General features: G+C 42.1%; 1 protein-coding gene across 5 annotated transcripts in view; it reads right to left on the reverse strand.

The window, feature by feature from the left end:
- pfkpa (phosphofructokinase, platelet a) overlaps positions 1-10,095 on the reverse strand; it is a 132,907-nt gene extending 122,812 nt beyond the window's left edge. For all 5 annotated transcript variants that reach the window (XM_060922516.1, XM_060922517.1, XM_060922520.1 and 2 more), the window contains exon 1: positions 9,878-10,095. In XM_060922516.1, coding sequence (XP_060778499.1) covers positions 9,878-9,968 — 91 coding nt within the window. In that variant the 5' untranslated portion in view covers positions 9,969-10,095. The remainder of the gene's footprint in view (positions 1-9,877) is intronic.
- Between the last annotated feature and the right edge of the window lie 2,003 nt (positions 10,096-12,098).

Consider the following 12,098-nt stretch of genomic DNA (forward strand, 5'->3'; position numbering starts at 1 on the left):
AAACACACACTCTGTGTCCGAAATCACTCACTCGTTCACTACTCCCTACTCACTATATAGAGGACTATATAGTGAGCTCATTGGTAAAATGAAAATAAATAAGTAATCCACACAACACTTTCGGACACTGCTCCACCGTGCTGTTATGTCATTACTGTCGCACAATTAAAACGTGCCAGATCAGTCGGCTGGTGGGTTTTCAAAATAACAAGCACATACGTATTTTTGTAATAAACCAATATTATACTGAGCGTATTTCCAACATTAAATCAATACAAAGTACTTCTTGTCTGCTGCATCTTTCAGTTCTTTTAAATCAAGGCTGAATACTTTTTCATCTTCACCGGTGCATTTTATTAAATCAAATTTGAGGCTTTTGATTAATTCCTGGCTCTGCACTGTGACTTTTATTCTTGTATTTTATCTGTCATTCTATTTTAGCTTTTTTCCCCTATTCTCTTACCATTTTTAATTGTACGTGAATGTCCATTTAGAATATATGTTTCTTCCTCCATCCATTCACCCCAAGGCACTTTTTTTTTCCTTTTAGCGTGACCACAATGCATGACGGGATATATTGCTTGGTTAGTGACCATCGGTTGTACAGTACATTACTTTTCATGATGCATTGTGGGATGAGTCCACTATGGGTGTAATAATTTTCACTATACATTCAGACAGCACTACAAAATGGTGACCTCACTACATAGTGAGTAGTGAGTGATTTCAGACGCAGCGACAGACTTGAAGTACGTGCTGTACTGAGCATCTCACATTACCAAGCCTTGTATCTGTGTATTTAGACGCTGCCTTTTGCCTCTGCCTCACGACCCTGCCTTCGTCTTGCATTTAACTGTTCATCTGCCTGTTAGTACGGTAAATAAACACACTTCCTGCAATTACAGCCGTCATTCACCTGCTTACAGTACATGGCACACTGAGGCTACGTTTACATTACGTCGAATCAGCGGATCATCAGATTAACGTTCTTAAAACGATTCGCGTTGACACTAAAACCGTTAGCCGTGCACACAGCAACACCAATACGCGGATACGCTCGGCTCCGCAGGCATCCTGCGCTCCAAATCACTCCGCCCTGAACAGCGAGTGCCCTCTGGAGGGTGCGCACTCCGGCCCTGCGCAGCTCACAGAGCGCGCGAGTGAAGTGAACAAGCCACGATTCGGGATTGAGCCGCTGTGTGTGTGATCCCAGCGCAGATCACTTATTACTTGCAAGTGGAAGGATGGCAAGCCTAAAGACAATCATAACTACACAATGGGCAGTATTTGCATCAGTATTTGCAGTATTTTCATACTTTTATACTCTTTAATGAAAGGTGATACAAGGCGGAAGTCTGCGCCGTTTTTCAGCAGTCGCGTCACATGACCAACGCCAGCGAATCAGGAAGGTGGATGTCACAGTGACGTTGTCCAATGAGACGCCAGCTAGAGCTCAGCACAGCGTATCCGCGTATTCTCAATGTTTACACAGCACCGGAGCTGATACGATCTAGATTGAATACGTGGACGCTGGCGGATTCCCGTTTCCCCGCTTTTTCAGGGGGGTTAATGTAAACGGACAGTGCGTCCGCGAAGAAAACGAGACAGATACGGTCTAGTGTAAACGTAGCCTGAGCCATGCGCTCCTTTTCCCACCAGAGACAAGCAATAAGTCATCAAGTTAACAATACATGCTAACGCCATAAAACAAAAGGCTTAATAAGCCTCGCTTAGGTGTCGATCACTAACAATTATTGAGAATGGTGATCAAAGGATTGACAAAAGGATGAAATGATTGCTGATACTGCTAAACTCATCAAGCAGTTAAAGCATTCCGGCGGCATTTTTATACCCCCCGCCCCGCCCTGCTGTGACATATATGACATTTGTGGTAGATCACAGAATCTAGGGACACATGTCGGCCCGGGGGCATTTTGAGTTATTGACAGATTCAGAAAGTACAGTTTCTAAGCTTTCCAATGATGCCTTCCATGTGGAGATCTGACAATATTTGAAGAATGTGTGGCCTTTTGAAAGTGTATACTTCTTAAAACAGAAAAGGGAGAAAATCGCCCTCAAAGTTTTCCATCTCAGCTACTCTGGGTGTAGGGCGGGCACACAATGCTGCTCATTTGCATGACATTAAGGAAAGCCCTACCCTCTACGAGCTAGCACGATGCTACTTTCATGTAAACAAAGATCACCACGTCAATTTTCCTTCCATGCAAAGTATGCCCAAAACAATTATGAAGTACAAAAATAACTCCTAAAGTATACTTTAACGTTTTGTGGTTGAAAAATTACTCACACCGTAAGAAAGAAAGATAGCACGATGATGACACAACTAACACAACGCTAGTTTCATGTAAAGCCTCGGTCACAACTGGCCGTACAGTACGCGCTCCTACTGCCGGTCTACATGCAAAAAACGCAAGAAACACACGGAGAGCGCGCATGAAATGCACGAGAGCGCGCGCACGATGCGCTGATTTTCGAGCCGCAGACCGGCCGCAGAGGTTCTTTGTCATGTCAAACAAACTCTACGGGCGCTTACGTTTTTTTCAGGTTGCAAGACAAACTTACGGCCAACGCGCGTCTTTCTCCGTGAACAAAAAAAACCCGCAGCGATTTGGGAAACGCCAAATCTCACACGGCCAAAAAAATCGTACGTCCGGTTGTGACCTAGGCTTAACCAAACCACAACACTCTCCGTTACATGCAAAAAAAAAAAACACAGCCTTAGAATAATAAACTTACCCCATCAGAAAGAGAAACGGCGCCTTGCACACACCAATGCCTCCGATGGAATGTAATCCTAGAACGGTCCGTGTATCATCCGATCATTCAAGTATTCCATTCAATCTGGAAAACGAGGTTGCGGGTTTTTTTGCTAGAAATGGTGATCTCCGATGTAAATACCGTGTGTCTGTTTGCTTCGCGGTGTTTGCTCCTCTGCGCTCTGTTTAGCTTCCTCATTCCATAGTGAAATCACACGCCTGTATTCAGTTAAGTAGCCATGCGCTCAACTCGTATCATACAGCTGATTCGCAAAAAAAACAAAACAAATGACTTAAATCATCATGTGAATGGCCCATATGGTAATTTACCCACACCCCCCAGCAGGCTACAGTCCTGACAAAAACGAGACAATTTGCAACAAAAAATGTATGCTTTTCCAACAAAACAATCTATTATCTGAAATACTGATTGCATTCTTCAAGATCTCAACTTGCACGACTGAAAAAAACAAAAATCACAAATTTCGAAAAAAAAATGCTTCTTTTGCGATTATCTCGGATTCGTTTCGGCCGACGTGTGTCCCTGGATTCGGTGAGGGGTCACATTTGTGATTTGCAACACATGAACGAACTGAATGGTGAAGATGTAGTAAAACAGAGTCGGTGTGTGGACACTGACAACGATACATCGGTCACCTCCGTCACTTCCATAAGAGACGAAGAAATCATAGCTTCCATTCATGATCCTTTAACTCAGTCAACGAACTGTGATAGTGACTCAGAAGGAGAAATCCATGATGAAGAGAACGTGTCTAAAATTTCACATATAACGTGGAGTGTGTGGTGTGACAACTGGGTCCAATTTCAGTGTTACGAACTTTTCGGTATGATGAACTATTTGGACGTCCACCAAGGAAGTTTGTTATATAGTAGGGTTGCAGTGCATCGGTTTTAGTCCGATCTCAAACGACTGTCTTCTGAAATCATCCTGCGGTATGCAAAACCCAACATTAACCCCATCTGATCTACTCACAGTCCAGTTATAGGCACATTTATATAAAAATATTTACGTCTCAACATTCTGTATTGTGAAACGTCTCGTGTGAAAACACGATCCTGCCTGCATGTGTGAATATGAAAGATTGATTTGCAGTGACAAATGAGCTCAAATGTTGCCACATATACATGCATGCTTTGATCTGGAGTCATGAAATCCTGCAAGATACCAGGTTCTCTGACTCATGAGCGTGGGGTTTTTACTTCTTGGCAAATCTTGCAGTTTGGGAGCATGTGATGACAGAAGGATGATCAAGGACCAAAAAAAAAAAAAAAATCTGTGAAGTTTGTTATTACTTGTAGAGTCTCATACGATTTCACACAACTGCGGTTAGTATCGCATAAATCTTGTAGTGTGGCCCAGGATCCAACAGGAACGTCTACAGCAAGGGTTCGTAAACATTTTGGGAAAATGACCAAACATTTTTGAAATTCCAGGTTTATAATAAACCAATATTTTATTATGTCAGTAACATACATATGGGTCTGTGTCAGAAACTGGGTACTGTGGGGGTCCCACTAAATATACTCAGTCAATAAACTATACGGTTTTGAATGGTGATGTTGGTTTTAATTTGAAATAAAATGATGAAAGAAATAATACAGATAAAACTAAATCTTTGATGTGAATATTCAGAATTTGGCAAAAATTCTGCAAGTTTGTGGAAAAATGGCGGCTTGATCTGGGACATGATAAAGGGTTGACTACATCGCATTCCCTTAAAAAGGTTGTAGTCCACTGAAAAGTCTACAGTTATCACCAATTGTATTTTAAGTTGTAACTTCATACACCTAAGGATTGGTGCGCTCACAGAATAATCATAACCGTAATAAAACATCCTGCAAAATATTTGATCACCGTCGTAACTCCATTTTCCGCAGACCCAAAACCAATACGATCGTGTGTTTTGATCTAAACGGAAAGCCTCAGGGTCGAGGTCACTACCTCACCAAAAGCAGTAACTTAAAATCACTACGCCGTATAAAAATTTAGTGATAAATCTGCGATTTTGTTTTTTAAAACGAAAGCTGAAAGTTAGGTATAGAATATGTTTCTGAACAGAATATGTTACGATGGTAGCTGGTCATGTATGAATTTCTGAGCTATAAAATGAGTTGTGGTCTATTTTTTACCGTAGCGTGTTATTTGTGTGCGGGGAAGGACACACATTAACAATTTGCATGTGTAGAATGGAATTTTCCACTCCAACAGTTAGAAGTTGATCGTGCTTCCATTTGCGGTCTTTCTGTTACGTGGGTGATCTGTTCGGACGTTATCGCTGAAAAGGTGAGTTGACAGTTTTATTTTGTTTTAGTCTTGCAGTATAAGGCAATAGAATGTTCCTTTTTCATCTTACTTTCATATTTTGCAGTGTTGGCGTATTTTTCGCCAATATTTTGCAACCATGGTCAATTTAGATCGAACTTTTGATAGAATCTACGGCCAGTCATTTTGCCCCACTCCATCCTGTGCGGTAGTGATGTCCCGTTGCTCGCGCGCCGCAGCAGAGACCCGCGCGACCTTCAGCCGGTACAGTCGCTGTTCTTTTACCAGCGCCGTTATTCTCATCTTTCCGGTGTGTTCTTGATTTTTCCATTGTGTCCTATTTCACCATATCAAATACCCAAAATGTATCATATTATTCATGTTTAAGTGAATAAATCAATTCAGTCATCATAACTTGGCATTTTTAATCCAAGCAATCAAAAAGAGGAAATTTATTCAATATTTTCACTCAGCTGTGAAGGAAGGAGGGGCTTTAATTCTTCATGATGGAGTTATTTTATATGGAAATCAATTTTACAAAAGCATCTGAATTGTAATAAAAAATGTTCCACAGTGGAGGCCAGATAAAGCAAGATACTATCTTTATTCTTATTAAACATGACAAAAGAAACATTGAGTGTTAGGGTAAATGCAAAAAAAGAAATCGTAAAATTTGAAAATTTATTTTTTGACCATAATGTCCCAAATGAGAGACCAGTTTCTGAGATGGACCTATATGCGCAACATAACTGAGTAAATAACCATCACTAGATGGCAAATTAGAGCCAAAACATTTCTGTTCATCAGGGTTCCAAGTTGAACTGTAAAATGTTTAGATATTTAAAAATAAATAAATAAATAAATAAATAAATAAATGATGAGCTCCGTCCCTCTTCAAACTTTCCGCTGTTGTGATTCTCGTCATGATCTGTGGCTCAAATCGAAAACTCTGACCTCCCAATCAAAAGTATTTCGTAATACAGAAATTCCCAAAGATTGGTAAGCAAAACAGAGCTTTTGGTAGGTGACCGGAGAGGTTTTTTACATTCAAAAACACTCAATAGGAAAACCAATAAAGGTCTTCTTATCTTAAGCTGGTCAGCGTTAGCATTCATTCAACAACAGTCTAGAATAATACACAACTATAAGGTTCGAGACACGAGTTCCTTTAGCTGAGGTAGATGGACAAGATCCATTTTTTAATCGCAGAACTATTCTAGTACAGCGTGCCAGGATAATGAAAGACTAAAATATCACGCATTGATTAACTGGGGGCTTTCCTAAACACCACTGCCAGTAACATTTCAAACTATTAGAACAGAAAATCAATCTCTGATGTTAATGTTAAGTAAACAATTGAAACAAAAGAGGAGTTTGAGAGTTTCTTTCATGGCCCCAACTGTATATCAAGCGATTCTATGTTGGGTCGTGACCCCTCGTTTCAGAACCTCTGGTCTAAAGGTATCGCATCTGAGCAAGTCTTCGGTCATAAACTGGACTCAAAAGCTATTCGCTCATTCGACACTGAACATGGTGAGATAGCTAGACATGATGAGATAGCAAGATAAACTGTGCTCCAAATTATTTCTGTTTCAAGCTTTCATACGGTCTGAGACTGCTCAGAGGAGAGGATGATGATTACAGGAGGAAACTGAATATTTGGAGTTTGAGGAAGAATCATGGATTTACAAAGAAGAAGAACTGAAAGTACGGTTAGGAAAGATGAAGGCAAATTATTTTGGTTTCAAGCTCTCATACAGTCTGAGACTGCTCAGAGATGATGATGATGATGATTTCAGCCAGAAACTGAATATTTGGAGTTTAAAGAATCATTGATTTAAAAAAAAAAAAAGAAGAAACAGTATGAATGAAGATGAAGTCAAATTATTTTTCTTTCAAGCTCTCATACCAGTCTGAGACTGGGTCAGAGATGATGATTACAGCCAGAAACTGAATATTTGGGGTTTGGAGAATCTCATCTCATCATCTGTAGCCACTTTATCCTGTTCTACAGGGTCGCAGGCAAGCTGGAGCCTATCCCAGCTGACTACGGGTGAAAGGCGGGGTACACCCTGGACAAGTCGCCAGGTCATCACAGGGCTGACACATAGACACAGACAACCATTCACACTCACATTCACACCTACGCTCAATTTAGAGTCACCAGTTAACCTAACCTGCATGTCTTTGGACTGTGGGGGAAACCGGAGCACCCGGAGGAAACCCACGCAGACACGGGGAGAACATGCAAACTCCGCACAGAAAGGCCCTCGCCGGCCACGGGGCTCGAACCCAGGACCTTCTTGCTGTGAGGCGACAGCGCTAACCACTACACCACCGTGCCACCAGTTTAAAGAATCATTGATTTAAAAAAAAAAAAAAAAAAAAGAAGAAACGGTACGAATGAAGATGAAGTCAAATTATTTTTGTTTCAAGCTCTCATACAGTCTGAGACTGGGTCAGAGATGATGATGATGATGATGATGATTACAGCAGGAAACTGAATATTTGGGGTTTGGAGAAGAATCATGGATTTACAAAGAAGAAGAACTGAAAGAACGGTTAGGAAAGATGAAGGCAAATTATTTTTGTTTCAAGCTCTCACATGGTCTGAGACTGCTCAGAGATGATGATTACAGCCAGAAACGGAATATTTGGTGTTTAAAGAATCATGGATTTAAGAAGAAAAAGAAGATACTGTATGAATGAAGATGAAGTCAAATTACTTTGGTTTCAAGCTCTCATACAGTCTGAGACTGCTCAGAGATGATGATTTCAGCCAGAAACAATATTTGGAGTTTAAAGAATCATTGATTTAAAAAAAAAAAAAAAAAGAAGAAGAAACGGTACAAATGAAGAAGTCAAATTATTTTGGTTTCAAGCTCTCATACAGTCTGAGACCGCTCAGAGATGATGATGATGATGATGATTTCAGCCAGAAACTGAATATTTGGAGTTTAAAGAATCATTGATTTAAAAAAAAAAAAAAAAAAGGAAGAAGAAACGGTACAAATGAAGATGAAGTAAAATTATTTTTGTTTCAAGCTCTCATACAGTCTGAGACTGCTCAGAGATGATGATTACAGCAGGAAACTGTAATCTATATATTCGGAGTTTGAAGAAGAATCATGGATTTAAGAAGAACTGTAAGAACAGTTAGGAAAGATGAAGGCAAATTATTTTTGTTTCAAGCTCTCATACAGTCTGAGACTGGGTCAGAGATGATGATGATGACAGCCAGAAACTGAATATTTGGAGTTTAAAGAATCATTGATTTAAAAAAAAAAAAAAGAAGAAACGGTACGAATGAAGATGAAGTCAAATTATTTTTTGTTTCAAGCTCTCATACAGTCTGAGACTGCTCAGAGATAATGATGATTACAGCAGGAAACTGAATATTTGGGGTTTGGAGAAGAATCATGGATTTACAAAGAAGAAGAACTGAAAGAACGGTTAGGAAAGATGAAGGCAAATTATTTTGGTTTCAAGCTCTCATACAGTCTGAGACTGCTCAGAGATGATGATGATGATTACAGCCAGAAACTGAATATTTGGAGTTTAAAGAATCATTGATTTAAAAAAAAAAAAAAAGAAGAAACGGTACGAATGAAGATGAAGTCAAATTATTTTTGTTTCAAGCTCTCATACAGTCCGAGACTGCTCAGAGATGATGATGATTACAGCAGGAAACTGTAATCTATATATTTGGGGTTTGGAGAAGAATCATGGATTTAAGAAGAAGGAGGAAGAGGAGGAGGAATATAAGAACAGTTAGGATAAATGAAGTCATGTGGATTAAACTGATGCTGCTGGATGTCTGTACGGAAACAGGAGTGAGTGAGTGAGTGAGTGTGAGTGAGTGTGTGTGTGTGTGAGTGTGAGAGTGTTTCCCACCGCAGGGTGACGTGACTTCACGCTCGTGCGTCTAACTTTGTCCTTTACTGCATGCATGACTATACGTTTCCGCCAGTTGGGATGCCAGATTGGGAGTATTTACGCACAAATTTTTGTAGGGCCAGATACGTGGTCTTGTGTGTGTTTATAGTATACACACGTGTTATACTTAACCCACGTCAATCAACACCCAACATGGCAACCCAGCTTAGCCAGGTGACTGCATCTCCTCACATAGTCTCCTCAGCGAGGTCATTTCCGCTGCTATTTAAACCTTAACCTAAAGTATAATAATATTTAAAGACTACGATCAGTTATGAAGGGCTGAATTAAAATACCGCGCTAAAGGAAAAACACTGCGACTTCCTGGTTTGGAGCTAAAAACAGGAAAAACAACGGAATACACAGGTTTCCGAGAGCTGAGGGTTGCCATGGCGCGCACACACGCCGGCAGTCCGGGTGTATTCCCCAGCGCAGTCTGCGTGCTGATGGCCACGACTCCGCAATGCAGGGCCGGGCATTTTTAATCATCCGAGGCATCTCAGGATTGTCTAGAATTCTATTAAACTATTATTATCTGGGTAAACTGAAAATACAACACTCTGGAGTGATTAAGCTAGCGACGAGCAGCTAAAGTTTAACCTCTGCATTCATTTTTTTGCTTATATCCTGTTTTGAAATCCATATTTAGGTCTAATATATTTAATTACCGGTTAAACCAATTTGTGCGAGGTATGACCAAAACACACCTGACTCTTTGTCCTTTACAATGTCACAGAGAGCATTCTCATACACTGGCTGAATGCCAAACTAACTCTAATCCACTACATAGGGTGTAGAAGCACCGTTACTTCGCACCCTACTAAGTAAGCATATATAGGGTCTAGGCAGTGTTTTTAGGACACATCCTGAGACACGGTACCTTGAGCATCTCCTCCGCTCGTCAGCACCGCTATGGCTTTCCCAGCTCCGGAGAGATTCTCAAAAAACTTCTTGTTGTCAGGCTTCGACATTTTGGTTCCACTGAAACGTATTTACCAAATTAAATGAAACTGGTTGAACCTCTGCCGGTTAAGGGACGCTATCCGCCCCTTCTCCCTGTCTCTGTGTGCACCTCTTTGGCACGTCTGCTAACTGCTCGAGGGCTCATTAGCATAACGGGACATATCGAGAATTCGTCCAATGGCGTATCACGTAATAGCTGACGTTAATTCGTGGTCACCAATCAGATCTATGATATATGGGATGCTTCCGCGTAGATGTGGGCGGGACGAGGAAGTACGCCTCAACTGAATTGTACGTGATGGTGGACTGAGCTGCATGTCAGCTTTACAAGTGCTCTGTTTAAAATGATGATTTATGAGCATTAGTACAAAACGACATTTTTTCCCATTTGTACAGCGTTTTTAAACGTTCAAAGTAACACAATCAGGTAGATAAGGATTAAGAAAGACAGCACAACTTTATTCATCACACACTTGTGAAATTCCTCTCTGCATTTAACCCATCTGAAGCAGTGACACATAGATACATACACACCCAGAGCAGTGGGTGTGCCATGTTAACAGTGCCCGAGGAGCAGTTGGGAGTTTGGTGCCTCGCTCAAGGGCATCAAGGCCGCCCAAAATTAACCTAACCGCATGTCTTTGGACTGTCGGGAAACCGGAGTACCCGGAAGAAACCCACGCAGACACGGGGAGAACATGCAAACTCCACACAGAAAGGCCCTCGCCGGCTGCTGGGCTCGAACCCAAAACCTTTTTGCTGTGAGGCGACCGTGCTGCCCAAACGCTATATCTCTTTATCCTGTTCTACAGGGTCGCAGGCAAGCTGGAGCCTATCCCAGCTGACTACAGGCGAAAGGCAGGGTACACCCTGGACAAGTCACCAGGTCATCACAGCATAGACAGAGACAACCATTCACACTCACGCCTACGGTCAATTTAGTCAAGGAGTCCCATATACGTTTTTCGTACGTACGTTGGGGAGTGCCTGTTAGAGAGCACACTCTGTCTAGGCCGTCGGCATGGTGGCCAGTTCCTTTCCTCGCCGCCTTTAACTTCCCCAGTGTTTCCACCAGGTCCCCATTCACTGCTGGGTGGACAGGAGGCAAGCCCCAGATCACCGTCCGAGGCGAAGCTCAAACCAGGGACCGTTCGCTTGGCGGTCAAGTGCTCTAACCACTTGGCCACCTCACCTCTGGTCAATTTAGAGTCACCAGTTAACCTAACCTGCATGTTTTTGGACTGTGGGGGAAACCGGAGCACCCGGAGGAAACCCACGCGGACACGGGGAGAACATGCAAACTCTGCACAGAAAGGCCCTCGCCGGCCACAGGGCTCGATCCCGGACCTTCTTGCTGTGAGGCGACAGCGCTAACCACTGTGCCACCCTCTCCCTATCTCTTTCTCTCTCTCTCTCTCTCTCTCTCTCTCTCTATATATATATATATATATATATATATATATATATATATATATATATTAGTGCTGTCAAAAATGTCGCGTTATTAATGCGTTAACTTGACTCAATTTTAACGGCAATAATTTTTTTATCGCGAGATTAACACTCTGTGACATGATGCCACGCCCCGCACAGCCAGAGTCCTCTGCCCTCCCCCGAAGAGCCACGGTGCTCGGCTTAAGTTTCGTTTTCCCATCGGCGGCTCCAGCCCCACTTTGCAGTGGCTGTGACAAGACGTGTTATGCTCTGCAATAAAAATTAAAAAAAAACATTGGTACAACCAGTGTTCGAACTATGCCGATATTTTCGGGGGGTCCCTTTTTTTTCCCTTGGGGGTGCTTGCACTTGTCTCAGAGCGCGGATCTCCATCGCGCGCTCACTTCGGATATGCAAATGCTTCCCGTTACACACGATTGCTATGTCAATAAACATCATTTTGCCAATAGAGTGCTTCAAGATCAGCGCGAACCCGGCGGCGGCCATATTGGAAGTCAAACGTCGCTGTGTCAGTGCATTGTTGTTGCTCAGCGAAGCAAAATGCCGAATACGTGTGTCATTGTTGGCTGTAGTAGCCGGGGGTAAAAGGGTGGCAAAAGCTTCCACAGACTCCCTAAAGTCGTGACAAACCCGGGAATTGCAGCACAGGAGAAAAGCGAGCAGAGGAGACGACAGTGGCTGGC

This window comes from Neoarius graeffei, chromosome 5 (genome assembly GCF_027579695.1).
Source record: "Neoarius graeffei isolate fNeoGra1 chromosome 5, fNeoGra1.pri, whole genome shotgun sequence".
NCBI lineage: Eukaryota > Metazoa > Chordata > Actinopteri > Siluriformes > Ariidae > Neoarius > Neoarius graeffei.